This window comes from Salvelinus namaycush, chromosome 8, assembly GCF_016432855.1.
Source record: "Salvelinus namaycush isolate Seneca chromosome 8, SaNama_1.0, whole genome shotgun sequence".
Lineage (NCBI taxonomy): Eukaryota > Metazoa > Chordata > Actinopteri > Salmoniformes > Salmonidae > Salvelinus > Salvelinus namaycush.
In genome coordinates this window covers 33,134,379-33,155,972 of record NC_052314.1, presented here as the reverse complement: position 1 = coordinate 33,155,972, position 21,594 = coordinate 33,134,379, and the positions used below count along the sequence as shown (strand labels likewise).

At 41.8% G+C, this 21,594-nt stretch overlaps 1 protein-coding gene across 4 annotated transcripts in view; it reads right to left on the bottom strand.

Annotated features, from left to right (window-relative positions):
• The window catches only part of LOC120052625 (CMP-N-acetylneuraminate-beta-1,4-galactoside alpha-2,3-sialyltransferase-like), a 90,673-nt gene that overhangs the window by 41,124 nt on the left and 27,955 nt on the right, over positions 1 to 21,594 (bottom strand). For all 4 annotated transcript variants that reach the window (XM_038999647.1, XM_038999651.1, XM_038999650.1 and 1 more), the window contains exon 4: positions 12,369 to 12,461. In XM_038999647.1, the coding sequence (XP_038855575.1) occupies positions 12,369 to 12,461 (93 nt within the window). The remainder of the gene's footprint in view (positions 1 to 12,368; positions 12,462 to 21,594) is intronic.

Sequence of the window (21,594 nt, the reverse complement as noted above, 5' to 3'; positions counted from 1 at the left end):
TTTCGCCCAGACTCCGAGAGGTGTTCCCAAGCCATGTCATTTTCACTTTGTTTCCCATCTCCTTCATTGCCACCTGATAGACACGTGCGTATCCGTAATCAATGCTACATCCTCTTGAGGTAACTCAGCACTGTACATGCTTTCACATCAATGTCTTCAAAATGTTGTTTAGAATACAATTACCCCAACATCTATCCTCTTTCATATGATGCATTAACCAATAAAGCAGCTAACCCAACCCAACTATGATGTTTAAAGTAGCTCCCAAACCCAACCCATCTGCATGTCTACAGTGGAATCAAGTCTCTCTCTCTCTCTCTCTCTCTTTAGCTCTGCTTCCTCTGTCATGGTGTCTTCAAGCTCACCCATTATGCAGCTGGACCTCACTTCACGTGAGAACTATGCACCCACCAAGGAGAGACATGACGATCTTTACCGCTGTCAATATACATCAGTCCCTCCACAGGAACAATGAACACCCTTATGTTTCATGAAACCTAAAAACATATTGACTTGAAAAGGAAAGAGAGAAAAAATACATGTTTAATACCTTCACACCACCCTTGATGCGACTAAAACTGGGGAAAGAATCGTCCATCCGTTACGTTCTCTGCCCATGTTATGCTGGTCCCATGCCCTCTCCTAAATTTTCATCCTTGGGCGTTATCGCAAAACACAGACTATGAGCCTTGTATGCAATTCATTGTACCGTATCATCCAGCCATCTCTACGTATCCATGCGATTTAACATTACAATTCTGATGACATGGTAAAACAAAAGAGAACAAAAAAAAACTTCATGGTTGACCCAAGCTATCATCCAGTGAGTTCTCGAACAGCCTCACTGTCGGAGGATACTTAGAGATACGGTTTCTGGAGCCTCCCTAGGCCTAATAAATTTGAGCAGCGCCCCCACCCCTCACCGTTCGAAAGTAACTATCTCTCGCTGTATCCGAATCATAACTAAAACATTTGATAAATTATCCAACCCAAATTCAGATTGACAGTCCTTAGTGCTTACTTTGATTCTATGACTCAAATTCAAGCTTCTCAACTTAGCACACATCATCCCGGATGTACATTTATGAATGGAACCTTTTAGTGCCGGTAATAACTCTTCTCATTACAGCCCCCCTTTGTCCCTGGTTTCCTGTTGCAAGTGACCTGGTAATGAAAGATCAGTATCTCATACTTAGTCTAAATTGTTTGCACTGTGTAGACCCCCCCCCCCCCCCCCCCCCTTATCATTCTAGCGTGTCTTTTTCAGATATCGTTTACAGTTCATCTTCAGCACATGTAACTCTTGCCTGTCCCATTTAATACCCTTGATAATGTCCCAATTTCAATATCCAAATAGATACAGTTGAAGTTGGAAGTTTACATACACTTAGATTGGAGTCATTAAAACTTATTTTTCAACCACTCCACAAATTTCTTGTTAACAAACTATAGTTTTGGCAAGTCGGTGCATGACACAAGTACCTTTCCCAACAATTGTTTACAGACAGATTATTTCACTTGTAATTCACTGTATCACAATTTCAGTGGGTCAGAAGTTTACATACACTAAGTTGACTGTGCCTTTAAACAGCTTGGAAAATTCCAGAATATGATGTCATGTCTTTAGAAGCTTCTGATAGGCTAATTGACATCATTTGAGTCAATTGGAGGTGTACCTGTGGATGTATTTCAAGGCCTTCCTTCAAACTCAGTGCCTCTTTGCTTGACATCATGGGAAAATCAAAAGAAATCAGCCAAGACCTCAGGAAAAAATTGTAGACCTCCACAAGTCTGGTTCATCCTTAGGAGCAATTTCCAGGAGGAAATGGGCCAAAATTCACCCTACTTATTGTGGGAAGCTTGTGGAAGGCTACCTGAAACGTTTGACCCAAGTTAAACAATTTAAAGGCAATGCTAACAAATACTAATTGAGTGTACTTCTGACCCACTGGGAATGTGATGAAAGAAATAAAAGCTGAAATAAATAATTCTCTCCACTATTATTCTGACATTTCACATTCTTAAAATAAAGTGGTGATCCTAACTGACCTATAACAGGGAATTTTTACTTGGATTAAATGTCAGGAATTGTGAAAAAACTGAGTTTAAATGTATTTGGCTAAGGTGTATGTAAACTTCCGACTTCAACTGTACATCCGTTTCTCCGACGTACAGAAGTCTATCACCTGACCCTTTATCTCTCTCCACGCTCACTCAACATGCGCGGACTCAGGACTCTGGTGCACACCTGCCGCCTTGGACTCTGGTGCACACCTGCCGAATGGCTCGGACTCAGATAGAAGTGTTAAAAGTCACTGTCGCATTGAGCGCCTTTGTCGCGCTTTCTTCAGCCGGTTACGGAGGTTTTTGATGTTCACACACACTGTTTGTGGTCAAATTATTCCTACCATGCATTAAGACAATCTAATATACCCTTCCATGATAACCTCAAAAAAGGACAAAAAAAGGACCCCCACAGTTACCGTTTTGATCACAGGGTTCAAACCTGCCATCAAAGCAGAAGTGCAAATTCTATCAATGCACTCCCGTACCCAGTCTGTATGTGGCTGAGTACTAATACTAATTCCAGTTTTATCAGTTTATATTTTTTGTTGATAGAATGCTGACATCAAAATGCTGGTATATTGAGCTTTTGATTATTCTGGTTTATGTCATTGTGCCAAGTCATAATTGCCTCCCTGAATTCTTTATTTGATTTGAATTCTCTGTCAGCAGGGAAATGTTGCCCAATTTTATCCAGTTTGCAAAAATGTTCCCATATTCGAGCCGAATTGGTAGAATGCTTGTGCGCTTCTTTCAGAGCCTCCATTGCTTTATTAAAATCCTCTAGCTCCTTATTACAGGGAGAATCGGGGTCATTTGTCGCCATATCAATAGTTATTAATTGGTTATGGCCCTTAATACCTTGTATTAGAACCTATACTATAGCATCTGAAAATGTATTACTGGAGAATATGGATGACTTAATGTCTTATTCCAGTATTGCGCCTCAAATATCACTGTTGTTGATAACCCACATCACCAAAATTATTCACACTTCTCTTCCTATTTCCACATAATCTTTCATGGTTCACCACCCCAACAGGGCATAAAACCAACCTCTCTTCATTGCTATATAACCCATTTTGAGGACACAAACCTCTTCTAGCACAAAAACAGAGGCCTCAAACCTTTTAATAGCGGACTCAAACCCTTATAATAGAGCTTGTTCAAACCTTCATACACACCCCCACACACTCACACGCTGCGCTCTCACGGCCACTGCGACTGAGACTTTCACCCTCTTGTTACAGGTTTAGCAGGGAACAAACCCCACCCGGGTCTTACCTGCAGCGCCAACTGTTCTAATTCTAATTCTCCGAGGTTCTAATTCTCAGAGTAAATAACTCAAAGGACACTATGAAAGCTTAACTATGTTTAATTCTTCCCAGAGGATCAATACAGCTATATTAGACAAAACATGTTTCCACCACCACAAGTATAAATAATCCAGTTTAGGCACTCCTCCTTCTCTCCAATCCTTACATTGGGGCGACAGGGTAGCCTAGTGGTTAGAGCGTTGGGCTAATAACCGAAAGGTTGCAAGTTTGAATCCCCGAGCTGACAAAGTACAAATCTGTCATTCTGCCCCTGAACAAGGCAGTTCATCACTGTTCCTAGGCCGTTAAATGAAAATAAGAATTTTTTCTTAACTGACTAGTTAAATAAAGGTAAACAAATAAACATCTATTATGGTTCGACAGGAAGATGAAGTAATAGGGTAATAAACCATAATTTCGCCCTTAAGGGGACCTGACCTCAACCCCTCATTTGCCTAATCCACAGATGTCCATCCATATCCAATATAGCAATCCTGTGACTTCCTCCTGTCCACCCAACACATTCCAAAGCCAACTGGCTCCTACAGATAACCATTAACCAGTCTCTTGGAAAGCAACGTTTCAAGTTTAACACAGAATCCAACAGTGCTTATGGTCGTTGTCCTGTTGGAAGGTGAACCTTCACCCCAGTCTGAGGTCCTGAGCACTCTGTAGCAGGTTTTCATCAAGGATTTCTCTGTACTTTGCACCGTTCATCTTTCCCTCGTTCCTGAATAGTCTCTCAGTCCCTGCTGCTGAAAAACATCCCCACAGCATGATGCTGCCACCACCACGCTTCACCATAGGGATGGAGGAACTCTGGAGCTGTGTCAGAATGACCATCGGGTTCTTGGTCACCTCCCTGACCAAGCCCCTTGTCCCCTGACTGCTCAGTTTGGCCGGGCGACCAGCTCTAGGAAGAGGTTTCAAACTTGGTGATTCCAAACTTCTTCCATTTAAGAATGATGGAGGCCACCGTGTTCAATGCTGCAGAAATGTTTTTGCACCCTTCCCCAGATCTGTGCCTCGACGCAATCCTGTCTCGGAGCTCTATGGACAATTCCTTCGACCTCATTGCTTGGTGTTTACTCTGACATATACTGTCAACTGTGGGACCTTATATAGACAGGTGTGTGCCATTCCAAATCATGTCAAATCAGGTGGACTGAAATCAAGTTGTAGAAACATCTCAATGATGATCAATGGAAACAGGATGCACCTGAGCTTAATTTCGAGTCTCATAGCAAAGGGTCTGAATACTTATTTAAATAAGGTATTTCAGTTTTTTTATTTTTAATACGTTTGCAAACATTTCAAAAACGCTGTTTTCACTTTGTCGTTATGAGTTATTGTGTGTGAGGACTTTTTTTAATATACATTTTAGGATAAGGCTGTGACGTAACAAAATGTGGAAAAAGGGAAGGGGTCTGAACACTTTCCGAATGCACTGTAAGTCCAGACACCAACTAGACAGACATAGAACCCCCATGTGGACGTAAGGCAGGAGATGCTCTGATTAATGTGAGGCAGCATGCTTTACAGGATTACAGGAGTTGTGTTTCAAGTCATCTACTGGCTATCCCTGTCTTTATCAGCACCCAGAGTACAGCGAGGGAGGGAGGGATGGGCAGAGAGAAAGAGAGAGCGAGCGAGAGGTGACAGCATCCTTCATCCAACATAGCGTGAGAGGAAATGCAGAGATGCATCTAAAAACAGATCAAGACATAGGCTTAGCTGAGCGAACGCTGTCTGGACAACTGTCAGGAATGCATGGGAACACTACAATAACTACAAGGGGTTATGCCTCAACGGGAATCTCCTGCTCTCCAGTCTGTCTCAAACAGTTGCCAATGCACTGACAGAAAGACTCGTTTTTAGCATCACCACTATGTTGTTTTGACAAACAAACCTTACTGCTGTCTATCTTCTGTCTGTGAATGATTAGCCACATCGTCTTGACAGACCACACAAAGGTAAAACCTATTGAATATGAAAAACCTGTGATGAATGTTTGTGACAGGCTACTGTACACAAAAGCAATGGTTCCATCATCCATTGAAATCAGATGCTTTGTGACATTCAAATGTTCTACCCCTCATTGCAGGTAGTTGACTGATTCAGGGGCATATGATGGTGGTGGCGAGGGTGAGATAAAGAGCTATCATTCTGCACAGCATTGTATCTCATTGGTCTTTACAGTGAGAGGGAGCAACAACAGTTCACCCAGAGGCCGGGAAACCTCCTTCATAATGCCCTGCCACCTGCACCAATGAAGATAAATTCTGCATGACCTCAGTGTAGATGTTACTGTCCTCAACATGTCACCTGATATGTCAGATACATCTGATGAGGGTATCTTCCACAGTAAGGGTATCATCACAGTAAGCGGATCATTCTACCACAGGACTTATAGTAACTGTAAGACTCCGACAAACAACATTTCCAATTGATGATTCTCCCTTTTTATAGAGTTTTCCCCATACATCTGAAGTCAGATTGAGTTTCAGGGTGCATGTTCAACAATGCATGTAAAATGCATATTACATAGTTAACAAGTCTTTGTTGATTTAGTGTTTCAACTAACATTGGTAGGTCAAAATCTGTTGTTCTGAGCAAGGTCAAGATCTGTTGTTCTGAACAAAGCAGTTAACCCACTGTTCCAAGGCCATGTTATAAATAAGAATTTATTCTTAACTGACTTGCCTAGTTAAATATATATATATATATTTTTTTAAATGTGTCTTTTAGGCTGCAAAAACATTCACTTGATGTTACAAGAACCTTCCCAGAAAACATTTAGTCTCTTAAAAAGGTTCCCAGAATGTTTATTTAGGTTGTGGAAACATTGTGGGGATATAACAAGAAATTCCTAAAACACTAAAACTGTCCAGTTGTGCTGACATTAAGATAATGTTTGTATCAGGGTGGGGAAGATCGTTAAAGGCCCAGCTCAAGTTCCACATCAAAGACTGAAGCAATCCGCTAATACATATTCAGGAATTGGGGTGGGAACATTGTGGTGATTTCCACGTGTAGCAGAGAAATAACAACAAATAGGGCACAGACTGACAGCTGTCAGTGTAACTAGCTAGCATGCTAACCTTAGCCAGCTAATGAAAGCTATGAGAGCACCATTTCAGTTAAGACAGGTGAACATCATTATTTCAGTAAAAGACTACCAGTTCTACATAGAACCAATATTTCCCAGCATGCTCTATTGCATGGAGATTTTCAGAATGGTTTGTTTTACTGTAATATATGTGTTTTTGTATGAACATTGATTGGTTAATACATTTTATGCTACACAAAGATAAATAACATACAGTTTTCTAAACCAATCCAGTCTGTTGGATTTATTGGACCTGTTACTGAGATGGTTGTTCCAGTTTAGATGCTTGAGGTAGTCTCAGTATTCAATCATTCCTATCCTGGCAGTCATTATGAATGCAGGTTGCGGATGATTAACAATTCCACTTATTGGATATCCTAACTCTGGCTGGATTCCAATAGGAATTACACATCACTTTGCAAGCCAGCATAATGTAACTTGCAGGCCAAACCAGGAGATTCCTAACACCACTGTGTTAGGGTATAACAAGGCCCTCACAGAAAGGCCTTATAAAATGTAATGTATTGACATAAATAATACAAAATATAAGGATAATGAGGCTGGTGGAACCTTTCATAGAGGGTTCTAGGAAGAACCCTCCAAAGACAAAAGGTTTCTGGGTAGAACAGTTCATAGACAGTTCTAGGAAGAACATTTAGATCATAAAATGGTTCTTGGTAGAACCCTTCATAGAGGGTTCTAGGTAGAACCATATACAGGGGGTTCTTCAACACAGAGGGTTCTAGCTGGAACCTCTGCAAAGGTTTTTAACCAGCACCAAACAGGGTTCCAATATGGGGACAAACTGAAAAACCCTGTATGGTTCTACTTAGCATCTTTTTTTCTAAGAGTGTACCTGTCTCAGCTAAACCGTGCCTATACAATCTGTTGACATGTTAAGGGTTGACATTTATTCTTGCCGTTTGATAATTCCAGTGAAACTGTGTTAATTTTTGGACATGCACATGGACATTATCAAATAGCGATATTCTTTGTTCCTGTCTTATTTCAGCAAGCTAGCAAGCTGTATATCAATGACTATCTAAATTGTGACCTTGAATCCGCCATAGAAATAGAAAGAATATGAGCTCAGGTAATATGGATAACCTAAATATTGAACAGTTTGGAGCATGTATTGAAGCAATGGGTGAGATCGTTTTGCATGCCCTGGTGTCCCGGGTGGATGGAGATTTCTCTTTAGGGATCAATAGAATGGTCAAACATGAGCAAACCCTGCACACCCGGCCATGCAACACAAATTTGCCTAAAACGTTAGTGGTCAAGACCATTCATCTTGGGGCGACGGGGGGAGCCGGGTTCTAAAATGCAATCATATCACGCAATTTTACTATTTATAAAATTGTGATCTTTTTTTATGCGGACTGGCTAAAAAATAAGTAAACCTTTACAAATTATTCAATGAATTGTGATAATTTGCTGGTAAAAAAGTTTGCACCCCGTATTTTAATTTGCTCCATGGCAAGGTGTCCAAGTGTAGGGTCATCATTATTTAACACAGCCACAAAGTCATAAACACTGTTGATTTCAAAATTTTCTCTTCTTAAAAATCACACTGCTAACCTTAGCCTAACCTTTAATTAAGGAACAAATCGAAATTGACAGACTGGTTACCTGGGTTCAGTGAATTGTTTGCAGCAAATATTTCAATATAACAGGCAGGAAGGAGTGAGTACACAATCGTTTAATTTTATTTTTGTATTGGGTGTATCTACCGACTGCATGTATAGGTCCGGAAAGATACATCCCTTGTTTTGTTATTTTTGTTTTACTCTGCCTGCAAACATGCTAGATGATTCAGAATCCATTGAAGAGCTTGAACGAGGAGGCGGATGCTGGTAGGAAGTGGAACATGGCGGAAGCAGAAGTGTCGTTTGAGGCTGAAAGCATGTCGAGTACAGTTAGCGAGAAAAATGTGTGGACAACAGTGAAGTCCAAGAATGGAACAAAAAGAGCTAAAATTGTTGTGGAAAATTGCTGTGGAAAATGAGTCCGATGACTCAAAATGAGCCTGATGAACAATCTGGACTTAAATGGCGATGTACTCTTATAATATCCACCTGACTAGCCACCCCTCAGAGCCTGGTTTCTCTCTAGGTTTCTTCCTAGGTGCCTGCTATTCTAGGGAGTTTTTCCTAACCACCATGCTTCTACATCTGCATTGCTTGCTGTTTGGGGTTTTAGGCTGTGTTTCTGTACAGCACTTTGTGACGTCTGCTGATGTAAAAAACGGTTTTATAAATAGATCTTCTTGTTGGACTACGTTTTTTTGGATAATGATGTTTATTTGGGAAACCCTTTTGAAGTCACGACGATAGTGAAGAAGGCATTGGGAAAAGTGGATGCAGTCAAAGTAACCAGGAGTGGTATGGTGTTGATATCGTGTGTATCTAAAGAGCAAAAAAAGTGTGCATTGTGGCTCGCAGAATTATCGACGCATGAAGTGAACAGCTTTGATAATCAATATCTAAGGTAGGGTTACAAAGGGTCGGAAACCTTCTGGTAAATTTCCGTGATTTTTCCGGCCTGGGAATTTTGCTTAAATTCATCAAAAAAGTTAGCTTATAACTGTGAACCTTTTTTGTGGGATACACTTAAGGCAATTCTAGGTCTTGTGGCATATTTTGGTTAAACTATCCTCAATTCAATGGAATTGCAACCCTCTGCATGCACAGTGCATTCTTCCATCACATGTGCAGTGCACTCTTCCATCACATATACTCAAGATCTTGCACACTAATGAGATGCATTTGAGCCCACACTACTACACTGTCTGAGCCAAGGACTACATTCTTTCTGGTAAGCTTTGATTACATTACTGGGTGGGGTGAATATATTTTATATGACATACATGATTCTTTGTTTACTAGTAAATAGTAGCCTACAGCAAAGTGTGTTTAAATCATTTCTAACTTGTTAACAATTTCTGTCAGTTAGTTTTTGCTACCATGTGGGTTTTAGCTTGCTTGAGCCTGCTAACAGAGGAGTGTTAATTCACCTGTTTCCATACATGTTTCATTTTAAAACATTTATCTTTCAACAGAGTTGTTTAATATAACTATTTAACTATTTATCTGTTCATGGAATTGTATTTGTTTTTTTTCTACTCATTTTTTTCTCATCTTTTCAGGAAAATGCCACGGGCACTATCTGATGTGTGGAGACATTTCACTGCCGCTAATGTAGAAGGAAAAGCTGTGTACATTTGCAAATACTGTGCCAAATCATATGTGAAGAATGCAACAAAGATACAGAATCATCTGGCCAAGTGCATAAAGTTCCCTCAGCACTCACAACAAGCAACCTCTGACAAAAGTCCCTCTACTCATATTAGATTTAGATTACATTTATAAATCCAGTCAGAAATGCACAGAAATGCATAATTTAGACTAGAAAATGATATGTTCCCCCCCCTGTCTTATTTTTCATGATCTGCAAAGTGATCCTAGATCAGCACTCATAGTCTTGGATACATTGAACATTGAACAAAAATATAAATGCAACATGCAAGAATTCCAAAGGTTTTACTGAGTTACAGTTCATATAAGGAAATCAGTCAATTTAAATACATTCATTAGGTCCTAATCTATGGATTTCACACAACTGGGAATACGTATATGAATATGTTCGTCATAGATACAGTACCTTAAAAAAGGACTAGGACATTTTCGGGATTCCAGTAATTGTTTACAGATCCTTGTGACATGGGGCCATGCACTATCATGCTTCTGAAACATGGGGTGATTGTGGCGGATGAATGGTACAAAAATGGGCCTCATGATCTCTTCACGGTGAGCATTTACCCACTGAAGTCAGTTACGATGCCGAACTGCAGTCAGGTCAAGACCCTGGTGAGGACGACGAGCACGCAGATGAGCTTTGCTGAGACGCTGCAGCCCGCCTGGTGTTCAACCTTCCCAATTTCTCCCATGTAACCCCGCTCCTCTGCACACTCCACTGGCTTCTAGTCGAAGCTCGCACACACTACAAAACCATGGTACTTGCCTACGGAGCAGCAAGAGGAACTGCCCCTCCCTACCTTCAGAATATGCTAAAATCCTACACCCCAAACTGAGCACTCCGTTCTGCCACATCTGGTCTCTTGGCCCTCCCACACCTATGGGTGTGCAGCTCCCAATGGTGGAACCAGCTTCCCCCTGAAGTTAGAACAGCAGAGTCCATGCCCATCTTCAGAAAACATTTCAAACCCTACTTCTTCCAAGAGTATCTTAAATAATCCCACATCACCCCCCGAACTAACACTCACACTTGACTTTTTCTGCCTTACTAGCTCTGACTTTGCTGATAGTACATGTTTCTTCAAAGTAGCTTACTATGACTGTGATATGTGGTTGTCCTGTAAACTAACTGTAAATCGCTCTGGATAAGAGTGTCTGCTAAATGACTAAAATGTAAATAGGATGGGTGAAGTGATACCAGTATTTCCCTGGGTTAGTTATGTTTAAGAAGGTTTGAAAGAAAGCGTGGAATTCCTGATTAACCATACTGACATGGCTATAAACTGAAAACATTATATGGAAGAGCGCTTCCCTGGTGGTGCAGAGAATAAAAGACCTGAGCTGTGTTCGAATACCCATACTAACATACTGTATACTACATACCTAATGAGTATATACTACATACTATTAGTTCATTTTAGTATCATGTAAACAAACGGTATCGTTTCAGTTGAGCGTACTAGAGCTTTGCCTGTCTAACGGCAGTTGCTGCTGTTGCAATGCAACCTCTCGCTAGCTTGTTAGCATAACAAATTACTAGCTAGACATTTTACGATTTCGGGTGTGTTCGTAAATTCAATCTGGAGTGCTAGAGTGCGCTCTGGGCGTTCCAAAATCAAGAGTGTCCATTCTTAAATTCAATGTGTTTCGCTCTCGGTGCGTTCAGAGCACACACTGGATGCTCTGGCCGAGGAGTAGGGTTGATCCAAGCATTCTGACCTCGGCAGTCAAGCACCCAAGCTAACTGGCTAACGTTGGCTAGATTGCTAGCCAAGGGTCTATCTCAATTTTTATTTCCTTGATTCCTTGTGCCCTCTCTCATCGCCTCCTTCTGAAAACACATTGGAGGAGAACATCCGAGGTCCTCTCTCTCAGATCTTCTACACCAATATTTTTTGAGATGGCAAAGAGAGAGGACACAAGGAATCAAGGAAATAACAATTGAGATAGACGCTTTGCCTCTGCCTGGTGAAAGGTCACTGATATCCTACCATCCACAACGCTAGGGAAACACATGTTCATACTGGGTCATTACAAATGAAAGATTCATTGAGATGAATCCACAGGAAGGTCATCATCTTCACTGGGAGTCACTGAGGGTGCCCTGACCATTAACCCATGAGCTGTCCAATGAGAGGATCATCTGAGTCACGTCACCTATGACTCTCCATGGCTGTCTCTAGCTAGCTGCGGAGGGCCGGACAATGTGCCAGTAGCCTGCCAGCAGACAAGGAAATGGTTCTATGAGTAAGGTTTTTTTCTGGATGGAGGAAGCGACTCATATAGTATCTGAGATGGAGCTGATGATAATCTGTGGGTTTATTGTGATCATGCTGAGAATCCATGAAGTGCCATATACAATACAGTAGGACACTGATGATTAGAAAGTACAACTGAATGTTAATGAGATGGAAAGGTGTGGTCAGAGAGTGAAATAAAACCTTTCAATAAGGCCGTCAAATTAGTGCCATCATCATCTCAACCGGAAGTAAAACACTTTACTTAAATGGGAGAGGAAATATTTATGGGGTGTTGAATCATAACGATGCATCAGAAACCAAATTATAAAAACTGAAAAACAGATCAGATGATAACTCATGCACATTAAAAGCTTTCGCTTACTTCGGATAAATGGCAGTCATCTTGGCAGCTGCATAGCCAGGTTTGCAGACTCCCTCGCTGAGATTGCCATACTTGTACATCAGCTCCAAAGGCCTGTGGAACAAAGAGGAAAGTCAGAGACAGAGGAGGTCACGCAAGGAGAAGAAAGGGAAGGGGATACCTAGTAAAAACTGAATGCATACAACTGAAATGTGTCTTCCACATTTACCACAACCCCTCTGAATCAGAGAGGTGCAGGGGGCTGCCTTAATCAACATTATTGGCGCATGGGGAGCAGTTGTTGGGGGTTAACTGTCTTGATCAAGGGCAGAACGGCAGGTTTTTTCCACCTTGCCAGCTCTGGGATTTGAACCAGTAACTTTTCAGTTACTGGTCCAATGCTCTTAACCGCTAGGCTAGAGGAAAGGCCATTTACTTCATGCTCATATTCTTATCTTTTATTATTTCTTATTGTTGTTGCTAGGCAATGGTTCAGTGTCTAACACCTTAGTTCTTGAAACCAACTAAGCTTTCATTCCCCTTTTGTCTCCACCCAGTAACTGTTATCTACCCATTCCGTGTCACTTCTATCTTCTCTCCATCCTGGCTTATTATGAGATTCTAACCTTCGTAATGCTCCAGGTCTCCTGCTCCTCACTCCCAGTCTCTCGTTGTCTCTCATTCGCCTACGTTCCCTTTTCTGTCTATCCCTATCTCCCAGCTTGTTGTTTATCTGTCTTGTCCCCACATGCCTTGTGTATCTGTCTTATCATTACTTCCAACTTTTCTACGTCTAAACGTCCATCAAATTCATACTCCTTCCTCCACTTTAAACAGAAGTAGACATTTCAAACTTTTATCTTTTAAATGCATATACGGCTTATCTCCGGTTAATTCCGGAACCTCCTTTGAGGATTTACCCCCCATTGTTAGTAAACCTTGTAGTTACTATGCTTATTCTCAAAATCTATGTGTATGTATTTCTATGATCTATGCATGTGCTTTTTACCGTTATCCAATTACTATAGTTGCTCTCCTGCCTGGCTATGTGTTTGGTCTCTTTAAATCTCTTAATCTATGTGTGTTTTTCCTTTCTGGAATCCTTATCTATAGAGGTGCATTATGGACATTAAATCTTACCCGTACAACTATAAGCTATTTCCCAGGGGTCGTAAAGTCCCAGTTAACAACCTCTTTTCTGTTGTGTCAAAGGACTTTTAAAGATAATATCTCGTATCTTACTCCGCTATATTAGGCTTCCCTTCTTTCTGGAACCTATTTCAGTATTGTCTTTTGAATTGGTTGGGTTATCCTGTTCGCATAGAATTACCGTCTATTTCACAAAGACAAAACCCAGTTTATATCTTCGCTGTATATCAACCAGTTTCATGAGGACTTTATTTAGGTATGTCTTTTGAATTTGATCTATGGCTAATTTACTACATGTTAATTAACCATTTAAGTTATCATTTTTGTATAGAATCCCCGTCCTCTCTCACAACACCTATTTAAATCCCGGCTTTAACAAACCCTGCATGCCGTCACAAAGTCGGCCAGATCTATTAAGCTACCTTTATTTATGGTAGCGCACCTTACCTCAGGTCATTTCGGAACGGCACAATTAGTTAACTATCGACGTACACAAAGTAACGCTTGGTGAATCTGTTTAGAATGATTAAGCTTCCATTGTTGCTAAATTCTAAATATTTTAGAACATCAAATCAAAGATATCTTAAATCATTCCCCCCCAATTCGTGAATAAAGATTACTGACGTTCGTCTTGAAGACTGGGAAAAGCAATGTGGGTTAGATTCCGTCACCGTCTCTGCCGACATATACCGGCCTGTTATAGAACCCCAATGTCAGGGGACAGGTCTTTAATTTACGGGTCAATGACGCGTCCGTGCACGGTTTTCGGCATGGTACCTTCGGACGGCAGGGACAGGTATTGGAATCCGGCTCTCGAAGGACCAAATTGTCACGAGAATTATGTTCTCAGTGTTCATAACTCAATTCAATTAAACTACTCAGTCTGCAACCCAGAATCTGTAAGAAACTGGTTGAATGAAACAGACGGAGGCCCAGCTACGATATTCAGAAAGTTTATTTACGAGAGCGCTAGTTCGTTGTACAAAACCATTCATTTTATACTAGCTCCTTATGCATATACTTTTGCACACAAACAGAATTCATACGCACATACATTTGCACACAAACAGTAGGTATCCTACGCACATACTGTATCAATATCCAGCCGACAAAGATTAGGGACCGTGAGAAGCACTCCCTGTCCTTTCCCAAATCTCTCAGTGGCCCCTAGCCAAGGTTGGCACCGAATCTTGCTCAGACAGTCTGTGTTTAAGATACTTTAGAGACATATTGTACAGATATATTGTTTTACTCTAATTCTGACTAAAACTACACATATCATTTATTATAATTTTACTGACTAAGACTACACACATCATTAATAATAATTTGATGATTGTAATGTATTTCATTGATGATTCTAATCAATTACATACAATTATATAGTTTCAGGGTGGAATATTCTAATCATTCATTTAAACATATAAATTCCATCAACAATTGTCAATTAAGAACATGCAAGTAAGCATTTTGTTGGACAGTGTATACCCCCCATACTCAACTGGCGGACTGTGGTCCGGATATGGACCCAGAACAGGGTCAATATGGACTGTGGGTCCCGACTACAATTTTTTATTAAATTTTTTATTTGGGGAACTTGGTCGGGTTTCAACCCCTGGTATCATATAAACACAAATTAGACGTGGAAAAATGTGTAGAATTGCAGGAATTTCGCATTAAAATGACAAAATGTTCTCTCCACTAACAAGAGGGGTGTGAACAGTTTGGGGTCGCATGGTTTGCGGGGTGGAGGTTTGTTACTACGCCGATAAATGACAATATCCATCTGGACCTTTGCAACCTAGGAAATTTGTGTGACAGGACCTTCTTTTATTTATTTAACCTTTATTTAACTAGGCAAGTCAGTTATTTACAATGACGGCCTACCCCAGCCAAACCCTAACCCAGATGATGCTGGGCCAATTGTGCGTCGCTCTATGGGACTCCCAAACCCGGCCGGTTGTGATACAGCCTGGAATTGAACCAGGGTCTGTAGTGATGCCTCTAGCACTGAGATGCAGTGCCTTAGACCGCTGCGCCATTCGCGAGCCCAAATAGTACTTGAGTACCCCTGGTGTATCCTGTACATACGACTAATAAAACTTGAAAAAACAGAATCTAACAGCCTAAAAAGGTGCATAAGCCTTAAACAAGAACCAAGAGTACACTGTATAAGTGTAACTGTTAAGAACAAACAACCAGATCATTAAAACTTTGAATCCCTAATAAGATTGCAAAGAATAGATTTTGATGAAAATTTGATGGCTCTACTTTAAAGATCCTCAATTTATACTGTAAACATAGATTTTCATTTCTTTAATAATGCATAAGAGCATTATACCCTCCTAAAACGGTTTAGCCTCACATACCCGGAAACCGTTCTGACTGGAGCAGCTGTAGTGTAGCAGCTTTAGTAAGGGGCTAATTGGTAAAAACTCTGAAAATCTTTTCACCGAAAAGGGAGGGCAGCCTCTCCATGACGTCATTTATTTAACTCTCACCTCTATCCAATGATTCAGTGATAAAGGATGAATCATGCACAGTAGTGATCATTTTGATTAAACTTCCATTAAAGATGAATTGTTGACATTTTATTTGCATATCAAATTAAAATAGTAAAAACATTCATGTTTTACCTCATTTTCAAAACCTTTAAATTGAATTGAGAAAATCTCTATTTTACTCAGTAAAAGGTTCATTATATGAATCTGAAACTTGATTGAATTACTTATGCATCTAATTAATTATGTTAGATGTTTAAAATATCACTTTACATATCTTTATTTTGCCATTAACTTGTTTTGGCATTTAACTTGTTTTAGTATTGACATTGCCATTTAAAAGTAGTCAACTGGGTGAGTTTCCTATGGGCTGGGAGTGATCAGCCGATGATCAGAGAGCATTGTCTTCTTCAAATTGAGTGGCTTATGGTTTGTAAACAAAAGATTAAGGTAATATCCAGGAGCAAAGACCAAGATTTATACCAGGACATTGGTCCCAAGATCCAGACCCAGTGAGTTGAGACCATGACAAGTTAAAGACCGAATTTATTTAGTCTTCCATACCATTAGATCAAGAGTCCATGGGCCCTTACTTCAATTGTAAGAAACTCAAAGTATGTGAACCCTTTTGAAATACCTGAATTTCTGCATAAATTTGTCATAAAATTTGATCTGATCTTCATCTAGGTCACAACAATAGACAAACACAGTCTGCTTAAACTAATAACACAAACAATTAAACGTTTTCATTTCTTTATTGAACACACCGTGTAAATATTCACAGTGCAGGGTGGGAAAAGTATGTGAACCCTTGGATTTAAAAACTGGGTGACCCTCCTTTGGCAGCAATAACCTCAACCAAAAGTGTTCTGTAGTGGTGGATCAGAGTTGCACAATGGTCAGGAGGAATTTTGGACCATTCCTCTTTACAAAACTGTTTCAGTTCAGCAATATCCTTGGGATGTCTGGTGTAAACTGCTCTCTTGAGGTCATGCCACAGCATCTCAAATCGGGTTGAGGTCAGGAGTCTGACTGGGCCACTCCAGAAGGCGTATTTTCTTCTGTTGAAACCATTCTATTGTTGATTTACTTCTGTGTTTTGGGTCATTGTCCTGTTACATCACCCGACTTCTGTTGAGCTTCAATTGGCGGATAGATAGCCTAACCTGCAAAATGTCTTGATAAACTTGGGAATTCATTTTTCCATCGCTGATAGCAAGCTGTCCAGGCCCTGAGGCAGCAAAGCAGCCCTAAACCACGATGCTCCCTCCACCATACTTTACAGTTGTGATGAGGTTTTGATGTTAGTGTGATGTGCCTTTTTTTCTCCACACATAGTGTTGTGTGTTCCTTCCAAACAACTCAACTGTAGTTTCATCTGTCCACAGAATATTTTGCCAGTAGCGCTGTGGAACAGGGGCACTTTTGCAAACTTCAGACGTGCAGCAATGTTTTTTTTGGACAGCAGTGGCTCCTCCCATGAACACCATTGTTGTTTCGTGTTTTACGCATCGTAGACTCGTCACCAGAGATGTTAGCATGTTACAGAGATTTCTGTAAGTCTTTAACTGACACTAGGATTCTTCTTAACCTCATTGAGCATTCTGCGCCGTGCTCTTGCAGTCATCTTTGCAGGATGGCCACACCTAGGGAGAGTAGCAACAGTGCTGAACTTTCTCCATTTATAGACAATTTGTCTTACCGTGGACTGATGAACATCAAGGCTTTTAGAGATAATTTTGTAACACTTTCCATCTTTATGCAAGTCAACAATTCTTAATCTTAGGTCTTCTGAGATCTCTTCTGTTTCGCGGCATGGTTCACATCAGGCAATGCTTCTTGTGAATAGCAAACTCACATTTTGTCTGTGTTTTTTATAGGGCAAGGCAGCTCTAACAAACATCTCCAATCTCGTCTCCTTGATTGGACTCCAGTTAAGCTGACTCCTGACTCAAATTAGCTTCAGAGAAGTCATTATCCTAGGGATTCACATACTTTTCCCAACCTACACTGTGAATGTTTAAATGATGTATTCAACATAGAAAATAAAAATACAATAATTTGTGTGTTATTTGTTTAAGCACACTATGTTTGTCTATTGTTGTGAATTAGATGAAAATCCAGGTAATTCCAAAGGGTTCACATACTTTTTCTTGCTACTGTATTGTCATGACGTTGCTCTGTTGGTGAGGTTTATTACCCCCCCATCCCATAAATACCTTAGCCCCTTTTCTCTCCACTCTACAGAAGGGACTCTTGGAAAGCCCTGTGTTACCACAGAGAAAGTATGGTACCATCAAAAGGTTGGGGAATGGAACAATATTTCCCTTTCTCAACCAGTTGAAAGTGTCTGTTGGTACTTAAAGAATATGATGTCATATCAGTTGTTGTCTGGGACATTATATCTGATGATAGGACGGCATAAATTGTATCTAGGAAAGTCTACACATTCTAGTTATCAGATTCACATGGAATTGTTATGTAATTGAAATGTTTAAATATGAAACTATTTGTGAAAATATTAAATGTAATTTTACCCTCTTAAATAAGAGAATTGTTTCACAGTAAAACGTAGGACTACTCAGTGGTCACGCCCAAGTGAACAGACATTGGTTGAGAACTATGAAACACGCCCTTCTCTTCCCCACTACAAAATCCCGTTGACGGAAGTCAATCTTAGTTCCCGATGACGTGAGGACTGGTGTCCATACGTTTAAAAGGGCTAATATCAACTACAACCTAACAAATTAACATTTAGTTCCAGAAATGTTAGGACTGCTGCCTAACGTTTAAAAGGGCAAATTTCAACATGGAGGTGACGATCACCATAGAATGGTGAATTTCGACTAGTCCAGCCAGAATACAGCACGAGCTGATTATGGCAACTTGGTATGAACTTTGAACAATTATTCACTAAAGAAGAAGTGAGACCTCCTAGACGTCGAGTTATCAGCTGCAGCTGTAAACGTACGTGGCCTAGGAAAGGATAGACAATCTCACAAGAACGACAGGGTACTTTAACGTATCAGCTCTACAACACTACGACCAGAAAGATTATTCAAAGGACAATGGCGATCTCTGCTGGATAAACCAGTCTTCCATCTTTGACCCATCTATCGAAGCGCAGCTCAGAGTAAATATATATCTTTCATTTTCCTCTTCCGAATGGGTGGTTATTAGAATGCATTAGATTCTGTATTTACTGTAGCATAGATTTCCAAGGTCCGATATAGATTCAATCGCTTTGTCCCTCAGTCGTCCCGCTCTTTCATTCAAATCCAACCCCCTTCCTTTGTCTAACCAGCCGTCATATCGGGTTAGCCCACTAGGGGCTTTTCATGACATGATTAGTAATCGATGTGTGATCTATCCTGTGTATATATGTCATTCTGTGTGATTATTTAGGTATTTATTAAATAAATAATTAAGTCAATTTGTGTATTGCTGATTCAACTTATTAGCTAGGGTTCGTGCAGATAACCAAGTACTTACGACAATCAGAATGAGACCGATTGAGGTGACAATTAATAATTGACTGTAATTGATATAAAAGATCTTCAGATCTTTAAGAGAGTGGATTCGGGAGATATCCGCTCTATATAAATGAATGCTTCCGTGGTGCCCCAGGTTATTAATGGATTAATTGTTGCATGGTTTAATTCAATCACGTAATCAATTAAACGGTATGTAATCGATTTGATAAAATTGCATGTCATATAATTTAATCAGTCAGAGACACGACAGTATATATATATATATATATACAGTGCCTTCGGAAAGTATTCAGACCCCTTGATTTTTTCCACATTTTGTTACTGTCACGCCCTGGCCTTAGTTATCTTTGTTTTCTTTATTATTTTAGTTAGGTCAGGGTGTGACATTGGGGATGTTTGTGTGTTTTTGTCTAGTCGAGGGTGTTTGTAGTGTCTAGGGGGTTTTGGTAGAGTTTATGGGGTTATGTTCAGTGTAGGTGTTTAGGTATGTCTATGGTTGCCTGAGTGGTTCTCAATCAGAGACAGCTGTCTATCGTTGTCTCTGATTGGGAGCCATATTTAAGGCAGCCATAGGCATTAGACAGGTTGTGGGTAATTGTCTATGTCTATGTTGCATGTGTGCACGTAGTTTGTATAGCTTCACGATCGTTTGTTGTTTTTTGTATTAGTTTGTCAGTGTTCTTCTGTTTTCGTCTTCGTTATATTAAAAGAAGATGTATTCATATCACGCTGCGCCTTGGTCCACTCATTCACGTAACGACGATCGTGACAGAATTACCCACCACAAAAGGACCAAGCAGCGTGTTAAGCAGCAGCAGGAGCAACATACACAGGATTCATGGACTTGGGAGGAAATACTGGACGGTAAGGGACCTTGGGCACAACCGGGAGAATATCGCCTCCCTCGTGAAGAGCTGGAGGCAGGTAAAGCCGAGAGGAGGCGATATGAGGAGGCAGCACGGAAGCGAGGCTGGAAGCCTGAGAGTCAAACCCAAACATTTCTTGGGGGAGCGGGGGGGGGGGGGGGGTCTACAAGGGAGTGTGGCGAAGTCAGGTAGGAGACCTGCGCCAACTCCCCGTACTTACCGTGGGAAGCGAGAGTACGGTTAGACACCGTGTTATGCGGTAGAGCGCACGGTGTCTCCTGTACGTGTGCATAGCCCGGTGCGGTACATTCCAGCTCCTCGTATCGGCCGGGCTAGATTGGGCATTGAGCCAGGTGCCATGAAGCCGGCTCAACGCGTCTGGTCTCCAGTGCGTCTCCTCGGGCCGGCATACATGGCACCAGCCTTACGCATGGTGTCCCCGGTTCGCCAACACAGCCCAGTGCGGGTTATTCCACCTCCCCGCACTGGTCGGGCTACGGGGAGCATTCAACCAGGTAAGGTTGGGCAGGCTCGGTGCTCAAGGGAGCCAGTACGCCTGCACGGTCCGGTATATCCGGCGCCACCTCCCCGCCCCAGCCCAGTACCACCAGTGCCAACACCACGCACCAGGCTTCCAGTGCGTCTCCAGAGCCCTGTTCCTCCTCCACGCACTCGCCCTATGGTGCGTGTCTCCAACCGGGTACCACCAGTTCCGGCACCACGCACCAAGCCTCCTGTGCGTCCTGTTGCTGCTCCCCGCACTAGCCTTGAGGTGCGTGTCCTTAGCCCGGTACCACCAGTTCCGGCACCACGCACCAGGCCTACTGTGCGCCTCAGCCGGCCAGAGTCTGCCGTCTGCCCAGCGCCGTCTCGTCGCCAGCACTGCCCGTCTGCCCAACGCCGTCTGAGATGTCCGTCTGCCAAGCGCCGCCTGCGCTGCCCGTCTGCCCAGCACCGTCTGAGCCGCCCGTCTGTCCTGAGCCTTCAAAGCCGCCCGTCTGTCCTGAGCCGCAAGAGCCGTCCGTCAGTCAGGAGCCGCTAGAGCCGTCCGTCAGTCAGGAGCCGCTAGAGCCGCCCGCCAGTCAGGAGCAGCCAGAGCCGCCCGCCAGTCAGGTGCAGCCAGAGCCGCCCGCCAGTCAGGAGCAGCCAGAGCCGCCCGCCAGTCAGGAGCAGCCAGAGCCGCCCGCCAGTCAGGAGCAGCTAGAGCCGCCCGCCAGTCAGGAGCAGCCAGAGCCGC